Raw genomic sequence first — 22,619 nt, 5'->3', positions numbered from 1 at the left:
GGAAAGTGGAGGGGGCGCCATGCAAACCAAAGGGTAACCCCTTATACTTGTACAGCCCCTCCGGTGTGATGAAAGCTGTTTTCTCTTTGGCAGCCTCCGTTAAGGGTACTTGCCAGTACCCTTTGGTGAGGTCCAAAACAGAAAAATATCAGGCTTGTCCTAACCTCTCAATCAGCTCATCTACCCGGGGTATGGGATACACGTCGAACTTAGATATCTCGTTTATTTTCGAAAATCGTTACAAAACCGCAACGTCCCGTCCGGTTTGGGTATCAGTACAATAGGGCTGGCCCACTCACTTCTAGACTCCTCGATGACGTCTAGTTGCAGCATTAGTTGTATTTCCTTAGAGATGGCCTGTCGCCGGGCCTCGGGTACCCGGTATGGTTTCAACCGGATTTTGGCCTGAGGCTCAGTGACAATGTCATGCTGGATTATGGAAGTGCGTCCAGGGAAGTCTGAGAACACATCCAGGTTCCTGCTGACAAACTCCCTGGCCTCCTGAGTCTGTTCAGAGGAGAGGCTGTCAGCAATTTTCACTGTGGAAACTTCTTCCCTTACATCAGACTTAGGGGCCGGAACCTCTCCCCCTAGAAAACTCGGCCGTGGGCTATCGTCAGTACTGGTCTTCCTATCCTTCCACGGTTTGAGTAAATTCACATGGTACACTTTCTCCGGCTTCTGCCACCTTGGCTGGTGTACCTTGTGGTTTACTTATCCAACCTTTTCAAATACCTCATAGGGTCCCTGCCACCTAGCCAGTAACTTACTGTCCACTGTCGGTACCAGAACCAAAACCCGATCTCCTGGGTTAAAGATCCGGACCGAGCCTGCCGATTATACACCGGAGACGTTGAGGTCTGCCAAACCAGGAGCTGGTGGCAACTCCTCCACATCTCCCACCATTACCCTACGCGGGACCGAAGTGGCGGTCACGCTTACTGCTGACCCTTCAGCCTCAGGTTCCCATGGTTCTGGCTGTTACCCTGAACAAAGCCAATCTCCTGGGCTGATTCCTGTCTCAGGGGTATCCTTAACTCTCACAACCGGCCATAGGGCAGGGAAACCTGGAAAGTCTCTCCCTATTATGAGTTCATAGTGGAGATTTGTGGCGAATGCCACTTCTTGAATCTACCTGCCGGCCACTGTGGCTAGAGACACCAGCGCGGTGGGATAGTCTCCATGAATGCACATCACCCCAACTTTCCAGCCAGTATACTTAGTGGACCACACCAGGGTAGCCCTTACCAGGGTTACCAAGCTCCCTGAGTCGTGCACTGCCTCCGCTTAAATGTCTCCCACTTCCACCTGGCACAAGTGGTCTAGAGCCTCCAGGGTACCTGTGGCACACAGTTTCCTAGCATATAGCGATTGTCGGTAACCACAATTAGTGTCCATGGGCTCAACCAGATGGGGACACTCAGCCCTAGTGTGGCCAGGGTTCCTGACACCACCAGCAGATTAACTGGGTCCGGCCCATTGGGTGAACCTCCCAGGGGGGTTTCATTGGCTCATACTGGTGGGCCTGGGGTGGGGAGTTCTGGAGTTTGCCTGCCCTCCTCCCAAAAGAACCCCTCTTGAGATTCTTGGTGGCCTCGTAGCATTCCACCAGGTCCACCATTTCCAGAGCATTTCCAGGAGATACCTGGCTGGTCCAGTGCTGGAGAGGGGGTGGCAGTGCCCTCCAGAATATGTCAGCCAATAGTCTATCCAGCATAGCCGTGGGACTCAGCACATCAGGCTGTAGCCACTTTTGCAAAAGGTGTAGTAAGTCATGATACTGGGGTCTCGTGGGCTCAGCCGGCTTAAACCCCCACTGATGTACCCTTCTGGGCCCGGACCAACACATTCACCCCCAGTCTTGCCAAAATCTCACCCTTTACCTTAGGGTAGTCGGCCGCTTGATCGTCCGGCAAGTTTAAATACACCCGCTGGGACTCTGATGCCAGGAAAGGAGTGACGACCTCAGCCCACTGGTCTCAGGGCAGCTTTTCCCTGGTGGCCACTTTCTCATACATCGCCAGGTAGGTTTCGATGTTGTCTGTGGGTGTCATCTTAGGGATCGCTGCACGGACTGCTTTCTGGGCATCATGGATGCTTGGGGTTGCTCCTGCTGTCTGCAAAGCCACGTGTTGTAGCAGCAACTAGTTTGTCTCTTGATGCTGCTTATTAGCCTCCCATTGGTGCAGGTTGGTCTCTCGCTGCTGCAAATTAGCCTCCATGAGGGCCTTCACAACAGCCTCCATTTTGTTGTGGGGCACGGGTTGAAACATAGCTGGTTTGATGTACGACATACAACTGTGCCCATAAATGCTAAACCAAAAATATATCAGCGTTCACGTCAGCCTCACCGCGCTTGCCCGCATCCTCCACCAATTGTAGTTAAGACTAGCGGATGCAGTATAGAGGCAAAGTACACAGTTCTTGAATCAAACAGCGGTGTTTATTCACACATTGGTGTATAACAAAATGCCGATAAGGTGTAACACAAAACTCAGGTAGCTTGGTGTTCACACACAAGGAAAGTCCATAAACAATAAAAGTCACCTTTTCTCCTCATAAAGTCCATAGACGGCCTGTTTGCCTTTAGAGGGGCCTGAGTCCTCCAGCCGGCTCAAACCTCAAATCCCAGCACAACCCTCAGTTCACAGCACACAGACCCCTGAGCTCCACTGTCAGATGGAGGTAAATCCACCCACCTGGCAGTGCTGGCTGTTTTTTTGCCTGGCAAAACCCAGCCTGGAACATGAGGAGTAGTCACCCACCCATCACTTTGACTACTCCCAGTAAAAGCCGTCCTAGATTAACTATGACAGCCATGCTAAATCTTAAGGTGTCAATTAGCAATAGCGGCTGCTGACACATAAAATACCGGCTCTTACTTCACCGAGGCCAGGAACCTCGGTGACATATACCTTTCATCCACGATGATTCCAGGTACCTTCTTAAAGTACACAGAAACAAAATCTGTCATAGATGACCTACATACACCCCCTTTGTTTGTATAGGACAATGGACATTACACAGGTGCATAACTAAAGATCCCTGGAAATGATGAGGACCTTATTTAATCAGTACATTTTTACCTTACCTATGTTTAACTCAATAACATTTACAGGTTATCAGATTAATTTTCTTGGACATCCTGGACAGGACATCCAGTTGGACAAGTGGCTATAATTAATATAAGATGTATGATTTTTTATAACTAATATAATGTTACACAGATTCCTTTACTTTTGTGAACTGTTTTGATAGCTTTATTCAATTTTTCACTGGATTCTTATCCTTTTAATAAAAGAATTCCAAACATAAGTGAATTCCAAACCGCATAGCTATATAAGTCTAATTATTAGTAACTTATTTGTCGGTGGAAAATATGATATAGAAACAAAAGTGTTCAGTTTTTTCCTAAGAGCTTAGCTCCAGTGTATATTCTAATTTCTGTGCTCTACTATGAATTAACTGGCGGAAAACAGATTGTAGATTTAAAGGGAACCTGCCACCAGTTTTATGGTGTCCTAACTAAGGGCAACATAAATAAGTGACTGATTCTTTTAGCAAAATGCTGGGTCACTTTCTTTAATTGACCCAGTCAATCTGCCAATATCTTGTATTGAAAAGCTCCAGCTGATAATGATGAGTCTTGAATATTCATGAGCTCCTGAATCTCCCCGCCCACCTGCTGCTGAATGACAGTTTGTTTCCATAGGAATCAGCAGCAGGTGGGCAGGGGAGTGGCTATATCTCTGAATTAAATATACGCTGGACTCAATGACATCATGCTGGACTTAAATCAGCTCATTAGCATGTGGCATCTTTGTGTGTATATTATGAGGTAACCATCTGTCACACCAGTAAGTGAATACATCTAAGGCACTTTTTAGTAGTTAATGATTGTATATAATTAGTTAGATTAAAATCAAATATCCACATGACAGGTTCCCTTTAAACTAAGACCTAGCAAGGTGCAACTATGTTGTGGAGACCTTTTACAGTATCTCACAGAAGTGAGTACATTCCTCACATTTTTGTAAAGATTTTAATATATCTTTTCCTGGGATAACACTGAACATATGACACTTTGATACAATGTAAGTGGTTTAGACATTAATGTCTATGTGTTGAGTTATTTTGAAGGCACACCAAATATACAGTTATACAAGCTATACACTGACTACTTTACATTGTATCAAAGTGTCATATCTTCAGTTTTGTTCCATGAAAATATGTAATAAATATTTACAAAAATGTGTGGGGTGTACTCACTTTTGTGAGATACTGTAAATATTATACATGAAATGTAATGCCCCGTTTAATGACCTCTGACGTGGTATTTGGCAATGCTCATAAGTGGATAGATATTGGGATGCAGTATAGCAATATATCTCCTCCATCCGGTCCGTTACTTTATCAAAGGATCCTCTTCTTTTACTATTCCACTCCATCACGGTGGATGATTTGCAGAAATCTGGGATTAGAAGAGTTTCCCCCTCTGTTGCACACAGTGCTTCTGACAGCCCTATGACTTCTCTTTCTCACTGGTTGGACTCTCCAGTTCCTTCTTTTGGAGAACTGGTTTACCATTTCCATAAATTCCTGAGCTTGGAGAGTATTGAGGTTCAGAGGCACAAGAAACTTTATTCCAAACTTTTTTTTTTTTGTCTGTGAAGGTTCTCATTTATCCAGGTCATGGTATATATCTGTAAAGAATAAATCAAGGCAACTGGACGTACTGTAGATCTCTTGACCGTTTTTTTTGACCGGTGGAAGCCAGTCATAGCTTCACATTGGACACAAGCTGAGATCAGTTACCTAATGAGATTGTTCCAGTTCACGGCAGTGGTATGCAACAGAGGAACTAAAGGGGCCCCAAGGCCCACTAACAATTCAGGAAGGTCAGAAGAGGCGTAGGGAGGGGATACACGGAGCACTACATAGATACTTTGTGTAAAATCTTGAATCCTTGCTAATCCTAAAATGAGACCTTTTCTGAGACTGGCTAAAATGTTAAATATACAGTTTGACAATTATTGATGTTGAAATAAAATAATTTTGCTGTAATAGGGAACATCATTACATGTAGATATATAGGAAAATATGGCTACCTAAATCAGATGCTTTAGAAAGTGGATGTTTTCCAGTAAAAAAAAAAAATCTTCAAATCCCCTAATGCTGCCCTACAGACATAGCTAGGAGAATAACAGTGCCTATCTTATAAGAAAAGGGAGATAATCTGATAGTTATGATATTACGATTTGCAGATTATTCAATTGTCTAACATAATCTTTAAAATGACCTCAAATCTTTATGCTCATACCACCATTTGGCCTGTTTTCCCATGGTTTATCTGTATTCATCTAGCAATACCATCCACATGGAATGATAGTGATCCCTATGATTTTGTAGCATTAATCCATTGAATAACAATAAAAGATATGTAAATTGTTTCATTGAAGGAATTTTACATTCAGATTGGAGACTTTTCTGTTTCTAATGTCGCTTTATTTCTTCTCAGGTATGGCATGAACTGCCTTATACAGTTTGAGGACTTTGCCAATGCTAATGCCTTCCGTCTTCTGAACAAATACAGGAATCAGTACTGTACATTCAACGATGACATTCAAGGTAGTAACTGAGATTTTGTTATTTTCATTGTTTTATGACAGAATAGACAGTACTTTAAATCTAAGGTTCCCTGGGGCACAGTGATCATAACATAGGGTTCTTAAGACAGGTAATCTCCCAACCAGCGCAATAACAATTCAACCATACAGTGAAAGCTACAGTAGTACAGGGCTATATAACCACGTATGTTGCTCAACAGCCATTAGCACGGGGTACACTTTATAGGCTGATATTTACAGTTTCATGCAACTCACTTATCAGCTTTGCTGTATAGACTGGGGCAGAGTCAGTACTGGGAAAGGGGTTTAAAAGGTGTTTTCTCAGAAAAACAAACCCTGGCAGAAGGGCTTCCACTCTGGTGAATCTGCTTCATTTATCTGAATGGCCAACATATATGACTACATTTCTCCCACAGCTTCCAGCAATATAAGCTGATCACCAGGCGTGACAAATGCTGGAAAGTAAATCCAATTTACTATCTTGTTCAGTGAACTGAGTTTCCTCGGAGCATGGAACCCACTCCAGTAGTAAGGCAAATCCAAGCAAAACACTCATCCAGCTCCACAGGGATTAAAACGTTACCCTCTTCGCAACCTCCGCAACCTTACTCATTACATAAATGCCATACACATATAGCACAGATTATACAAGTGGTGGCCAACACATCAAGCCTCAACTCATAACAAGTGTAATAATCATATTAACTCTTTTATACATATGTTTATTAACCAAATGAGGTATTTGGGTACAACATGAGTTAACATGGTTGTTACAACTGTTATGTATTGAGACTTGATGTGTTGGCCACTCCTTGTATAAAATCTGTTCTATATGTGTATTGCATTTATGCCATAAGTAAGACTGAAGATGCGACTGAAACATGTAGGCCTTAACCACCTCCCGACCGCCTAACGCACCGATGTGTCCGGGAGGTGGTTGATTTACTCCTCCTGGACGCATCGGCGCGTCATCTCTCGTGAGAAGAAAAGGAGGTAAAATTCATTTGGGTGGTAAGTTGCATGACCGAGCGTTAAACGGTGAAAGTAGTGTAGTGCAGAAGTGTAAAAAGTGGCCTGGTCATGAAGGGGGTTTCAGCTAGCGGGGTTGAAGTGGTTAAAGGGGTTGTCTCACTTCAGTAAGTGGCATTTATCATGTAGAGATAGTTAATACAAGCCACTTACTAATGTATTGTTATTATTCATATTGCTTTCTTTGCTGGCTGGATTCATTTTTCTATCACATTATACACTACTCGTTTCTATGGTTACAGACCACCCAGCAATCCATCAGTGGTGGTCATGCTTGCACAATATAGGTAAAAGCACCAGCCTATGTGCACTACCATGGTCGTGACCACCAGACAGAATGACGTTTTTTCCTATGGTGTGCAAGCATGACCACTAGGGATGAGCAAATCGACTTCGGATGAAACATCCGAAGTCGTTTCGCATAAAACTTAGTTCCAATACTGTACGGAGTAGGAGCTCTGTACAGTATTAGAATGTATTGGCTCCAATGAGCCGAAGTTACTGCTTCGCAAAGTCTTGCGAGACTTCAGGTAATAACTCATAATTTGTACTGTAAAAAAACATTTCGCGAACTTGGTTCCAAGGTACCACCTGGAACCGAACCCGAGTTCGGGAAATGTTTTTTTACCGTACAAATTAATTTATGAACTTATTACCCAATACATTCTAATACGGAGCCAATACATTCTAATACTGTACGGAGCTCCTGCTCCGTACAGTAATGGAACGAAGTTCTATGCAAATCAACTTGGGATGTTTCATCCGGAGTCCATTCGCTCATCCCTAACGACCACCACTGATGAATTGCAGGGTGGTCTGTAACCATGGAAACGAGCAGTGTACAATGTGATGGAAATATGAATCCAGCCAGCAAAGTAAGCAATACTGATAATTACAATACATTTAGTAAGTGCTTTGTATTAACTCTCTCTACATAATAAATGCCACTTACTGAAGTGAGACAACCCCTTTAAGATACTTACTGTATGCCACAGCAGGAGCGCACGGCGTCATTGGTTGCTATGACGCCGTGCGCTTTGTGCCGTCTCTGCAGTACAGTAATACACTGGTATGATCTATACAAGTGTATTACTGTACAGCAGCGGCGGCATGAAGCGCACAGTGTCATAGCAACCAATGACGCCGTGCGCTCATGCTCTCAGCAGGATGCCAGGCCGGGATACCACGGACCCCTCACGTCCGTGTTCCACGGTCGTGTGAATTCGGCCTAAAGAAGATGAAGGATTAATCCCTGTGGAGCTGAATGAATGTTTTGCCTGGAGTTACAGATGCTGGACCTGCATCAATCTAACTGCTGCAAAGCTAATTGCTGGGATAGCTTCCATTTCCCACATCTAGTTCTTTCTCTCATGCAGAGGAATCGTGACTCACCACAAAGTGATCTTTTGTTTAATCAAGTTTTTTTATGTTAAATATATCTTTGTTTAGTATTTGTTTTCATTTTTCATTTCCCTATCTAAATTTGAGAGGCAAATAAATCCTAAAATCATGCAGTTTTCACACTGGTCATTAGGTCTAAAATATGTCAAGACTTCCTGTTCTTTGATAGTAGTCACATGGACCATAGCGACAATGGCAGGAGGGGACCTCACTGACTTCTATGGGGGAGTTTTCTAGGCATGCTCTGTGACCTGTGCAGAGATCAGGAGGGAGTAGATAAGCTGTGATATCACCTATTGTGAATGGTGGATCCAGTTATCCTGGTCTATAAAGGTGACACCGGTCACTGTAATTCTGCCTGTGCTGATAATGTGATGGCTAATGAAAAGTCACCTGTACAGAAAACACATTGCATAAACATATTATTAGGGCTAGTGGCCAGTAAAAAACTGAATGATTTTACATATTTCTTTTAAATATAGCGACATGATAAATTAAAAGAAAAATCACCAAAAATTCTAAATAAAATGTTTAACCCCTATAATACTGGAGTTTTTTTTTTGTTTTTGCAGTTTCATTTTTCTTCCCTGTCTGCACGGTTTATATAGCCATATTATGGCTTGTTTTTTGGGGGGACAAGTTGTACTTTCTAATGTCACAATTTAATATGGCATACAATATAGTGGGAAGCGGGAAAAAATTCTTAATGAGGTGGAATTGGAAAAAAAACAACACAATTTTGCCACAGTTTTATGGGTTTTGTCCCTATGGCATTCCCTATACAGTAAAACTGACCTGTGCCCTTCATTCTCTCGGTCAGTATGATTACAGAGATACCACATTTGTATAGGTTTTCTTGTGTTTTAATACTGAAAAAACGAAAACCTTTTACATTGCCATATTCTGAGCCCCATAACATTTGTATAGTTATGTCTACCCAGCTGTGTGGGGGCTTTTTTTGCAGGGCAATCTGTTGTTTTTATTGATACCAGTGTATGTGAGTCTTTGATCACATTTTATTACATTTTTTGATGAAAATATGGCAAATCAGCTTTTTGGATTTTTTTTCTCATTATGCCATTCGCCATATGGGATAAATATTTTTATATTTTAATAGTACAGGAATTTTCGGACACGTTGATGCCCGTGATGTTTATTTTTTTATTGTTTATGTATTTATTTTTTATTCTAAGGAAATGGGGTGATTTTAATTTTTATATTTTTTAAAACTTTTTTCAACTTTTTTTTAGCCCTTCAAGGAGGCTACAAAATGTAGTATTCACATTTATTTTTGCTTAGACTGTAGTTCCATAGAACTATAGTCTAAGCTCTATTTGCGGGTATACTATGTAGGCATGCCACCTGTAGGTCTCCATAGGAACTGCAGCTCTGATGCACTTGGTCTCTTCAGAGAGACTCAGCGCATTAGAAAGAAGGAATGGCTTCCCTGTTCGCACACAAGGGAGCCAGTCCTAACCCGGAAGCGTGCGCTTCAGTTTTTTTTAGCCATTTAGATGCTGTGGTTACTCTTGACCACGGCATCTAAAGGGTTAAATGTCTGCAATTCGCATTATTGCCAGTCACAGAAAATAGCCTCGGGCCTCTGCTGTTTGAAGCAGCAAAGACCAGCTGGCTATGGCGCCTGCTACGCTTGTGAGCGGGCGCCATATTTAAAGACCTTCCCAGCGCTGTACATGTACAGCTCTGGTATCCTAAGGTTTTACATAAAAACAAGATTTAAACAATAAGTAATTTTATGATTACACATTTATTTTAAAGAAAACACTCTAGCGCAGGAATCAGCAACCTCCGGCACTCCAGCTGTTGTGAAACTACAACTTACAGCATGCTCCTTTCAATTCTGTAGGATTTCAGAGAACAGCCAAGCAAGTGTGCATGATGGGAGATGTAGTTTCACAATACCTGGAGTGCTAGAGGTTGCTGATCACTGCTCTAGCATAATGACTTAAAGTCTAATAATTGCTATGTGGAAACAGAATAATTGTATTATGTTTCACTTTGCTTAGAATGAGTTAACTAAAGAGTGGAAACACAATAGCTGACCCATAAAACAGTAATGGATTCCACCTTTGCCATGTGGTTTTATTGACCATATTTATACTATGCACTGATTGCCAGTGTTTCCAGACCCCACCTTTAATGTCAGAGAATTATATTAATTTTCCAAAATATCCTCCTCCTTCTGATCACAGAAACTGCATTTTAACACTGATCTTAATTATAAGTGGCTTTATAAGTAATGTATGTATAATACTGCTGAATATATACTTGTTATGGATGACCCATGTATTACTTTAGAGTACTGATGAGCAAATCGATACTAACAATTCAGAATTTTTCCTGAATTTCCCAAAGAATTCAGATTCAGATTTCTAGTGATTTGTTTTGGGAAAATATGTGAGAAAGAGAGAGACCCACACATAATACTCCACCAGAAAAGAGACATGCAAGCCAGTTCTACTTCCAAAGGGACAAAAGTACTGAATGTCCCAGTATTATACTTCTCTGAATAAGTTGTGCAAGCCAGTTATCCTTCTTAGGACAAGAGTACTGAGTGTCTGAAGAGAAAATTGCCCTGAGTGGCCTTGAAGGTACTCATGAGAGGTGTTCTTTCTCATAAGGTAGACCATCTAGTATGCATTAGGAGTATTGTAATCCAATCCAACGCTGCTCTGTGTTTATGGAAAACATGCTGTATATGCAAGTTATCATATCTGCCGGCATCACTAGGCTTAACGTTCTATTCTTTTTGGAAGGAAAGCTAATTTGCTTTCCATTGGGTTTCTGGAAAATATATTCAAATTAGCCTCTCTTCCAAAAAAGAAAAGCCCTCCAAATGCCTCCTACAGCAGTCTATGCACCTAGAGTTAGCTCTACTCCAGCTACTAGCTGGTGTAGATTTAAGTCATAATTAAATTCCACTTTCTGGCATAAATGATGATACATATGTAGAGCCAATGGCCCCACACATGCCCCACCCTTACCCCATTTTTAGAAACTGGCTAGGGTGGCGTAATAACTTAAGTTTTAAAAAAAATAAAATAAGGTTTTTAACCATCAATTTGCACTTAATACCCCATTATGGCAAAGTGAAAACAGAATGTTCAAAATGTATTGAAAAGGAAAAACTGATATGTTGCATGTCAAAGTATTTAGACCCTTTACTTAGTTAAAGCACCTTTCGCAATGATTACAGTCTCTGGTCTTTTTGGGTATGATGCCACAAGGTTTGCACACCAGGATTTGGTGATCCTTCTCTGCAGATCCTCTCAAGCCTTGTTATGGAGGATGGGGATCGTCAGTAGACAGCCATTTTAAGGTGGCCCATTCTGAGGTCCAGAATGCTCTGGATGAGGTTTTCATTTATAATATCTCTGTACTCTGTTCCATTCAGCTTTTGTTTAATCCTGACCAATCTCCCTGTCTCAGCCCCTGAAGAACACCCCCACAGCATGATGCTGCCACCACCATGCTTCACTGTAGGGATGGTATTGGGCAGGCAATGTCTGGTTTCCTCCAGACATGACACTTAGAATTCAAGCCAGAAAGTTCAATCTTGGTGTCATCAGACCAGGAATTTTTTTTCTCACATGCTGAGAGTCCTTAAGGTGCTTTTTTTGCAAACTCCATGCAGTGTTATCATGTGTCATTTACTGAGGAGAGGCTTCTTTCTGGCCACTCTGCCATAAAGCTGAGATTGTTGGAGTACTGCAGTGATGGTTGACCTTCTGGAAGTTTCTCCCATCTCCAGAGGATTTTTGGAGCTCAGGCACAGTGACCATTGGGTTCTTGGTTACTTCTCTTACCAAGGCCCTTTTTCTCTGATTACTTGGTGTGGCAGCCCTCTAGGAAGAGTCCTGGTGGTTCCAAACGTCTTCCATTTAAGAACTATGGAGGCCACTGTGCTCTTTGGAGCTTTCCGTTAATCAGAAATTGTTTGTACTGTTCAGATCTGTGCCCCCACACAATCCTGTCTCTGAGCTCTTTAGGCAGTTCTTTCCTCCTCATGGCTTGGTTATTCCTCCGATATGCATTGTTACCTGTGAAACCTTATATAGCATGGGAGTGTCTTCCAAAATCATGTCCAATCAACTGAATTCACCAGAGGTGGACTACAATGAAGGTACAGAAACTTCTAAAAAATGATCAAGTGAAATGGGAGGCCCCCAGAGCTTAGTTTCCAAGCAAAGGTTATGAATACTTATGTCCATGCAAAACTTTAGTTTTTCCTTTGTAATACAGTTGCTAAATTTCTAACAATTTCTTTCTCATTATGGAGTACAGAATGATAGGGAGGAAATGTTTTTTTTTTTTTTTTGTTATTTTAGCACAAGGCCACAACATAACAAAATGTGAAAAATTTGAAAGGGTCTGAAGACTTTCTGAATGCTTTGTAGGGTATTAGAGGATTGTGCTTCTGTTCAGTAATAATTTTTGCTGGACAGTCTTATGGCACAACACAAAGTAGGTTTATCTTCTAAAAACCCATACCCACTTTATGGCTTACGCGGCTTAGCTCTGAGCAATTATTTAGGCATCTTGGTGGTGGGTACAGAAGCCCAGAAAACAGGTCGTGTGTCCTCCTACTATACATTAGTGTGGCTGGGGTGCCTGGCATGGATTATTAGCAAACAGAGCCCCAGATATTAAATGGTCTATATTGCAAAGAGTCTTTGAGTATTAGTAAGTGCAATAATATTTAACCAGTCTTTGATTCTATGGCATTTGCAAGGTTCATATGAGTAGATAGGTCCTGAAGAATAGCTTAAAGTAATGTGAAATGTATACATTCTCTATAAATTATTTATAGAGAAGCATGGTAAAGTTGTCCTTATACTCTGGTTTGCGACCTGTGGCGACATTACATCTCTTCAATATTCAATAGACATAAGAAACATATTCCTTAAAAGTTGCTTGTACAAAGTCATTGCTGAAGCAGAAGAAAAATAATCTAGACTGGATGTGCCCAAGGCAACTGTCACTTCTACTTACATCTTAGACAAGCTTTGGTAATGCTACAGGTATAGCAATAAAATTGTATAAAGAAGGAGCATTGTTCTTATATGTTTATAGAAATGTTCCTCTTCTAACAAAATCCACAGGGTTCATTTACCCGAAAGGTTTAATGAGTATGTGGCTAACTTGCAAAGTCGTACATGCAATATTAATAGTTTCTTTATGTTCTGCATATATCCTCCTGAGCATGGTATGTGTGGATGGTGTTAATGCTACCTATGTTAGTAGCAAAATCCCCCATTCATACTTTGTGTATTTTCTATAGACATGCACTGGAGATGTGTAGGCCACACACAGAATATTCCAGAGTGAGTGAATTTGTATGGTTCTCTAGCAGGTCTTTCTCTTGTGAGGTTAAGACTCAGAATTAGATTTTGAGTCATTTACATACAACATCCATGCCGTTATTTATTTATGATGGTGGAATTTACCGGGTTTATACATTCCATCTTATATTCCTTGTTTCTCATTGAATTTCGGCAGCTGTGTTACTTTTAACCTTTATCTTTAAATTCCTGTTTAGGAACACAAATCCAGTCTTTCTAACAGTTTCCATGAGGCTGACCTACTTGTACTAACAAGATTATAGAAATAGTGCAGTCCATGCCAATATATTTCATTACATAAAAAAACACAAAGTTAAAAGGGACTTTTATATTGATTGCCGATCCTCAGGATAGGTCATCAATATGAGATTGGTGGGGGTCAGACTCCCAGTACTCCCATTGATCATCTAGTTGAGGAAGCTTTGATAGCGGCTGTGCTTTGTATAGCAGCTCAGCCCCATTTGCTTGAATGAGGCAGAGCTGTGCCTAGGACATGGTCTCTTTGTACAGCAGAATGTTTGGGTGCTGGGAGTTGGACCGACAGGTCTCATATGAGAATAGGCCATCAATATGAAAATCTCAGAAAATCCCTTTAACCCGTAGAGGACCCCCGCCGTACATGTACGGCGCAGATGTCCTTGACTTAAGGACCAGCACCGTACATGTATGGTGCTGTGATCGGGCGGGTGCAGGAGATGCGTCCGCCCGATATGCGGCAGGGGTCCCTGCATGTGCCGGCATCGGTGAAATCACCAATGCCGGCGCATTAACCCTTGATGTGCGATGTCTGTGCAGGGAACAGAGCTTCCATCGGGTCACCGTGCTGCTGTGACAGGGACCCGATGGCAGAGAAGGCAGCCTCGTGGCTGCCTTCCAGGAGAGCCTGTGAGATCCAGCCCCCTGGATCTCACAGGCAAGCAGGCTGTAAGTGTATTATAGTCTGTAATACACTTACAGCCAATGCATCACAATACAGAAGTATTGTGATGCATTGTAAAGGGGATTAGACCCCCAAAAGTTTAAGTCCCAGAGTGGGACAAAAAATAAAGTGTAAAAAAAATAAAAGTTTCAAGTAAAAAAAAAGCATCCTTTTCCCAAAATAAAGTAAAAGAAAATGTAAAAAATAGGAAAAAAAGTAAAGTAGACATATTAGGTATCGCCATGTCTGTAAGAACCTGCTGTATAAAAATATTACATGACCTAACCCCTCAGTTGAACACCGTCAAAAAATAAAATAAAAACAGTGTCAAAAAAGCCATTTTCTGTCACCTTACATCACAAAATGTGTAATATCAAGCAATCAAAAAGTCCTATGCACCCTAAAATAGTACCAATCAAACCATCATCTCATACCTAAAAAAATTAGCCCCTACATAAGACAGTCGCCCAAAAAATAAAAAAAAATACGGCTTTCAGAATGTGGAGACACTAACAAATATATTTTTTTTTAAATGCATTACTATGTAAAAACTGAAACAAACAAAAAAAAAGTCATATTTGGTATTTTCGCGTCCGTAACGACCTGCTCTATAAAAATAGCACATGAACTAACCTGTCAGATGAATGTTGTAAATAACAAGAAATAAAAACAGTGCCAAAACCACTATTTTTTGTTACCTTGCCTCACAAAAAGTGTAATAGAGCAAGCAAAAATCATATATACCCTAAAATAGTACATACAAAACTGCCACCTTATCCGGTAGTTTCCAAAATGGGTCACTTTTTGGGAGTTTCTACTCTAGGGGTGCATCAGGGCAGCTTTAAATGGGACATGGTGTGAAAAAAACAGTCCAGCAAAATCTACCTTCCAAAAACCATATAGCGCTCCTTTCCTTCTGCGCCCTGCCGTGTGGCCAGTACAGCAGCTTACAACCACATATGGGGTGTTTCTGTGAACTACAGAATCAGGGCAATAAATATTGAGTTTTGTTTCAAGATTTGGATATAGATATTGAGCTGAGTATGCCTTATTATAGTTATTTTAAAACATAGCTTTTATTTTGTCGATATTTAGAATATTGTGACACATATTAAAACAATGCTGGTGTTGCTTTCTTAGAGGGGTGTCAGGCGCGACAGATAGATTCTGATTGTTCAAGCGGCGGTTTGTTGAAAGAGTCGCTTTTATAACAATATTTAGGCGGGTTGCTCGGCCTAGGTTCTATCCCTACATACACTAGTCGTGGTGAGTTGGGAGAAGCCTAACAGGCTGTATTCCGGGCACCTGCCCTTACAAGGGTGACCCACAGCGGCTGGAACCTCGGATCTATTACTGTTCAAACCCTGACAATAAACCTTCCTCTAAACTGATCGGGGTGTTTCTGTGAACTACAGAATCAGGGCAATAGATATTGAGTTTTGTTTCAAGATTTGCTTTTAAACTTCTAATCCTTCTAACGTCCCCAAAAAATAAAATGGCATTCACAAAATAATCCAAACATGAAGTAGACATATGGGGAATGTAAACTAATAACTATTTTTGGACGTATTACTATCTATTATAAAAGTAGAAAAATTAGAATTTGCTAAAATTTTGGGGCAAATTTGATATTTTTTTATAAATTTACCACTGTCACGAAGTAAAATATGTGACAAGAAAACAATCTCAGAATGGATTGGATGAGTAAAAGCTTTTTAGAGTTATCACCCCATAAAGTGACATATGTAAGATTTGCAAAAAATGGCTTGGTCCTTAAGGTGAAATGGCAGGGACCTGAAGGGGTTAAAAAACAAATTGATAATAAATAATCCATTAGATACTATGACCATAGAAAAGGACCACATGTTTGAAGAGGGAGAAAAAATTGTTATATGTTAGCTGAGTCTTTTAAAGATCCTACCTATTTATCAGAATGCTGCTGGGGACCTTGATATATATTAAGCTTTACAGGTGATCCCATTGGCTTTGAGTGTCACATTGTTGTTTCACATATATTTTTGCCATAGTGGAGGTATCTTTTGGCATAGATGTAGCAGGCATTAGCTGATGAGCTACCTGTGCTATCATCGACCTGGTATTAAGGTGCCCATACACCTTCAACAGCTATCAGGTCAACAATCATGTGGGTGACAGCTATCTCTCCTAATTCCTATGTGTATTCAATAGGAAGAGAGAAGAAAGTCGCTGATAGACACCTTCTCTTCGGGGAACAAAAAGAACGGATGTTGAGATTCAGTGGGCTGGATCTTCTGTCTCTTATCATCATCCATTAGGGAAGAGGTGGGGGCTCCCTTTGCACATTAGATTGTTGGCCAGTCCAGTCGGCTTACAATATACTAATGTGTATGGGGGCCTTTAAACTTTATTACACATTACATAAAGGTAATCTGTCACCATGAAAATGCTGTGCAAGCTGAGCAGATTGATGTATAGTTTATGGGAGATGATTCACTATAACTTGTATTATATTTGTTGAGGCTATGCTTTGAAGTCATATGGGCGGTTCTACTTACTGATTGACAGCTATCGCGGTATGCTTAGGCTACTTTCACTCTGGCATTTTGGCTTTCCCTTTGTGAGAACCGTTCTGGGTTCTCACAAGCGGTCCAAAACGGATCAGTTTTGCCCTAATGCATTCTGAATAGAAAAGGATCCGCTCAGAATGCATCAGTTTGCCTCCGATCAGTCTCCATTCCGCTCTGGAGGCAGACACCAAAACACTGTCTTCAGGGTTTTGGTGTCCGCCTGACGATGCGGAGCCAAACGGATCTGCCTGGCACACAATGTAAGTCAATGGGGAAGGATCCGTCTGTAATGGCTCCATCTCAGGCGGATCCGTTTCAATTCATTTTGATCAACTGAGCATGCTCTATAAATGTCCCCTCCCCCAGCATCCATATCAGCCATCTTGGATGAACTTCACAACAAACAGGTATGTATAGAAAGTTATATCTATCTATCTATCTATCTATCTATCTATCTATCTTTCTTTCTTTCTTCTCTCTCTCTCTCTATCATCTATCTATCTTTACTGGCTGGCATGGGGCAGATTATGGCACTTGGGGGGTGGGCAGATGGCACAGAGCTGGGGCTGATGGAACAGGGGGGGGGGAAGAGACACTGTTGGTAGGTCATGGAATAGTGGTGATGCCACGGGACTCGCTGATGGGTGGAAGCCTCCGCCTGGCAGCGCTATGGAGACCCCAGTACGTCAACAAATATCCATAAAATGCCTATGCCCTGCAAGATTCAGTGGGCTAGTTGGGTTCAAAATAAAGCTAGGTCCGGGTTCAGCTCTGAACCTGGATAACCCCTTTAACAAGCATTATTTCTCATAACAAGGCAGATTGTGTGATGTAGTCAAATAAAATATATCAGCAGTGTAGCAGAACCATTCTTGGGGCTGAGTAAAAGAAGAAAACAAAAGGTGTATAAAAAATAATGTGCCCGCTTTAGAAACAAAGTAATCAGCAAAACAGTCCCTCATTCGGGCGACGGCGAGGGTTGACCAATATGACAAATGTTGCATCCTGGTGAGTGTGCAATCAACCTCTTGCAGTTCCAGGCGCAGTGGTTTCTCAGATAAAAGATAGTTATGTAGAACTACACAAGCCTTCACTACATAGTCTATGGTTTCCACTTTAAGATTAATGGCTTTGGTGAGAATACGTCATTTGGCAACTAGAAGTTATCGGGTGGTTCCAATACCGGTGTCTTCTTCTTTCCTTGGCACGTCTTCTCCATCTCCCTTTCAGGAATAGAAACCTCAATCGCAGACAAAAGTGTGCAGGCAACATGGTTCCAAAACACAATGAGCCTGAATGGAGGTTTCTCTGCCTAAATACATTGTAAAAGTGGGTGGACACTTTGAGACACACATCCTCCTTAAAAACTGATCCGCTAAATGAAAGCCAAAATGGAAGCAAACGTAACAAATGGATCCGCTTTACAGACGGATCTGTTTGGACGGATCCGTTAAAAAGTGGTCCGTTTGCATCCGTTTTGCCATTTCCGAGGCGGATCCGTTTTAAACAGATCCGTAAAACGCGAGTGTGAAAGTAATGAATAAACATGATGCTTGCAGATTACACTGCATTTTCATGGTGACAGATTCCCTGTAACCCTTAGAGGAGCCTGCCATTTTCCATTTTTGCAGTTTCGTTTTTCACTCCCCGTCTTCACATGGTCCTAACTTTTTTATTTTTCCATTCACATAGCCTTATGAGGGCTTCTTTTTTGCGGGTTGTACTTTCTAATGGCGCCATTTACCGTTTTATACACACTTGTATAGTTTTTCTTGCATTTTACTGAAAAAAATGAAAACCGTTGCAATTTTTTTTTTTATCATCATATTCTGACCCCTATAACTTTTTGTGGTTATGTGTACGGGGCTGTGTGAGGGCTCATTTTTTGTGGGGCGATCTGTACTTATCAGTGATACCAATTTAAAGTGTGTGTGACTTTTTGACCACTTTTTATAAAAAAAAAAATTGGGTTCCCGTTACGCCATTTTCCGTATGCCATTCATATTGTTATTTTTTTAATTGTATGGGCATTTCCGCACGCGGCAATTCCCATGATGTTTATTTTTTTTATTGGTTAAGTATTTTTATTTTAAGGAAAGGGGGGTGATTTGAACTATATTTGTAAAAACCTTTTTTTACCTTTTTTTTAGTTTATTTAAGTTACCCTGGGTGACAATAACTGGCAATCTTTAGATTGCCCATTGTGTTCATTGATGGCTATATAGCCACCATTGAACACTTAATTTTCAATATAACAATACAGTGCTGCCACTTAGTGGCCTGTATTGGTATATCCCTCTAATAGTCTCCAAAGCCTGCTTGAGGCTTCGGTCTATTAGAGTACTGTAACAGGTTCCCAGATTTTTGCTGGGGAATGCTGTTACAGGATCGGAAGCGCGCCGCTTCCGCTTCCGGACTGCTTTGATGCTGTGGTCACATTTGACCACAGCATCTGAAGGGGAAAATGTATGCAATCAGCCTTATGGCTGATCGCATACATGTGCTGCGGGTCGCTGCTATTTTAAATAGCAGAAACCCGGCGACTATGGCGCACACTGCACGTGCGAGCGGGCGCCATGTTTAAAGACCGGACTTATACATGTACGGTGGAGGTCCTGAAGGGGTTAACTCTAATAGTCAGTTATTGTGTGTCTCAAAAAAATTTAAAACTTAGAAAATGCTGTGGAAAGAAGAGTTATATGTGTTTTTTTCATATTTGAATATATAGAAAGGACATACAGTTATGTTGTGATCTTGTGCTAGTAAGTAAAAAAAAAAAAAATTTAAGTTTTCCGCCATCAATCTGCACTTGGTATCATATAATGAAAACGTAAAAGCAGAATTTTAGAAATTTTAGCAAATTTATTAAAAAGGAAATGCTAACATTTTGCATAAGTATTCAGACCCTTTACTATGACAATTGAAAATTTAGCACTGGGGATTAGCGGTACTTTGGAACCGAACCCGAGTTCGGAAAATGTTTTTTTTTTTTAAGTAGAAATTAATTTATGAAGTTATTACGCGAAGTCTCGCGAGACTTCGCAAAGTAATAACTTCTGCTCGTCGGAGCCAATACATTCTAATATTGTACAGAGAGCTGGCTCCGTAACAGTATTGAAATGGAGTTTTATGCAAATTGACTTCAGATGTTTCATCCGAAGTCTATTCGCTCGTCCCTACTGGGGATCTCCCATTTCTTTCAATCATCTTTTAGATGTTTCTTGATTGAAGTCCATATGTGGTAAATTCAGTTGATTGGAAATGATTTGGACATGACCTGTCTGTATAAGGTCTGACAGCAAACAATGCAAATGAGAGCAAAAACCAAGCAATGAGTAGTGTTGATCACGAATATTCGAATTTTTATTGAGAATATAGGTACTTCAAAAATTCACGAAAATTTCGAATATAGTTATATATATTCGTAATTTCGAATAATCAAATTTTTTTTTTCTTTTTTTTTTTTTTTTTTCAATATTTTTTTTATTTTATCAGTACACATGATACCTCCCTGCTTCTAGCTTGTGGGCCAATAAGAAGGCTGCAATATACTTGACTTTAGCAGTAGTAGTATTTGCGAAACTTGCTCTATATTTGTTTTTTCGAATATTCGCTATATTGCTATATATTCTTGTTTTAGAATATTACGAATATTCGAAAAATCTAAGTTATAGCAATATAGCGAATATTCGAAAAAAAAACGAATATAGAGCAATTTAGCTAATATAGTGCTATAATCTTTTTTTTTATAGTTGTCATTTTTTTCCAATCTGGACTTCAGATGAGAAAAAAATTACAACTATTAGACAAAGAAGATTATAGCACTATATTAGCTAAATTGCTCTATATTTGTTTGTTTTTCCAAATATTCGCTATATTGCTATATATTCTTGTTTTAAAATATTACGAATATTCGAAAAAACTAAGTTATAGCAATATAGCTTATATAGTGCTATAATCTTCTTTGTCTAATAGTTGTAAGTTGAAAAATTCGCAATAAAAATTTGAATCCGAAAATTCAAATTACGAAAATTTGCATACTACACAATCATTACCTTGCTGATTTTTCAAGAAAAAAAAAATTCGATTTTTTTCTGCTGCACTGAAAGTTCCCAAGAGCACAGTGGCCTCAATAATTATTAAATGGAAGACGTTTGGAACAACCAGGACTCTTCCTAGAGCTGGCCACCCCACTAAACTAAGTAATCAGGGGAGAACAGCCTTTATAAGAGAAGTAACCAAGAAACCAATGGTCACTGTGACTGAGCTCCAAAGATCCTGTGTGCAGATGGGAGAAACTTCCAGAAGGTCAGCCATCACTGCAGCATTCCACCAATATGGTTTTATGGCGGAGTTGCTAAAAAGAACACTCTCCTCAGTAAAAGACACATGAAAGCCTGGCTGGAGTTTGCAAAAAAGCACCTCAAGGACTCATGGACTGAGAGAAACAAAATTCTTTGGTCTGATGAAACCAAGATTGAACTTTTTGGCTTCAATTCCAAGTTTCATCTGTAGGAAACGAGGCACTACTCATATCTTGCCAAATACCATTCTTACAGTGTAGCATGGTGGTGCCAGGATCATGGTTTGGGGATGTTTTTTAGCAGTTGGGATAAGGAATCTGATCAGGGTTGAGGGAAAGCTGAATGGAGTAAAGTGCAGAGATATCCTTAATGAAAACCTGATCCAGGGTGCTCTGGACCTCAGACTAGGCCAAAGGTTCACCTTCCAAAAAGACAATGACCCTAGGTACACAGCCAAGACAATACTGAGGTGGCTTAGCGAAAACTCTGTGAATGTCTTTGAGTTGCCCAACCAGAGTCTTGACTTGAACCCTATCAGGAGAGACCTTAAAATGGCTGTCCACTGACATTCCCCATCCTCCCTGACAAAGCTTAGATTGGCAGAGTAGATTGGCAGAAAATCCCCAACTACCGGTGTGCAACCCTTGTGGCCTCACAACCAAGAAGACTGGAGGCTGTAATCGCTGCCAAAGGAGCTTCAATTTTAAGTACTCTGTAAAGGTTCTAAATACTTGTAATATTTTAACTGTCGTATTCAATCCTGTCTCTGATCTCTGTAGGCAGTTCTTTCCTTCTTATGGATTGGTTTTTGCTCTCATATGCATTGTCAGCTGTGAAACCTTACAGGGAGTGCAGAATTATTAGGCAAGTTGTATTTTTGAGGATTAATTTTATTATTGAACAACAACCATGTTCTCAATGAACCCAAAAAACTCATTAATATCAAAGCTGAATATTTTTGGAAGTAGTTTTTAGTTTGTTTTTAGTTTTAGCTATTTTAGGGGGATATCTGTGTGTGCAGGTGACTATTACTGTACATAATTATTAGGCAACTTAACAAAAAACAAATATATACCCATTTCAATTATTTATTTTTACCAGTGAAACCAATATAACATCTCAACATTCACAAATATACATTTCTGACATTCAAAAACAAAACAAAAACAAATCAGTGACCAATATAGCCACCTTTCTTTGCAAGGACACTCAAAAGCCTGCCATCCATGGATTCTGTCAGTGTTTTGATCTGTTCACCATCAACATTGCGTGCAGCAGCAACCACAGCCTCCCAGACACTGTTCAGAGAGGTGTACTGTTTTCCCTCCTTGTAAATCTCACATTTGATGATGGACCACAGGTTCTCAATGGGGTTCAGATCAGGTGAACAAGGAGGCCATGTCATTAGATTTTCTTCTTTTATACCCTTT

The 22,619-nt window shown here is 40.5% G+C and overlaps 1 protein-coding gene across 1 annotated transcript in view; it reads left to right on the top strand.

Moving 5' to 3' along the window:
• Positions 1 to 22,619, top strand: part of ME1 (malic enzyme 1) — a 356,258-nt gene that overhangs the window by 289,491 nt on the left and 44,148 nt on the right. The window contains exon 7 of the mRNA XM_044289917.1: positions 5,519 to 5,628. Within this exon, the coding sequence (XP_044145852.1) occupies positions 5,519 to 5,628 (110 nt within the window). The remainder of the gene's footprint in view (positions 1 to 5,518; positions 5,629 to 22,619) is intronic.

Source organism: Bufo gargarizans, chromosome 4, assembly GCF_014858855.1.
Source record: "Bufo gargarizans isolate SCDJY-AF-19 chromosome 4, ASM1485885v1, whole genome shotgun sequence".
In the NCBI taxonomy this organism is placed as follows: Eukaryota; Metazoa; Chordata; class Amphibia; order Anura; family Bufonidae; genus Bufo; species Bufo gargarizans.
This window is presented reverse-complemented; position numbering and strand designations above follow the sequence as displayed.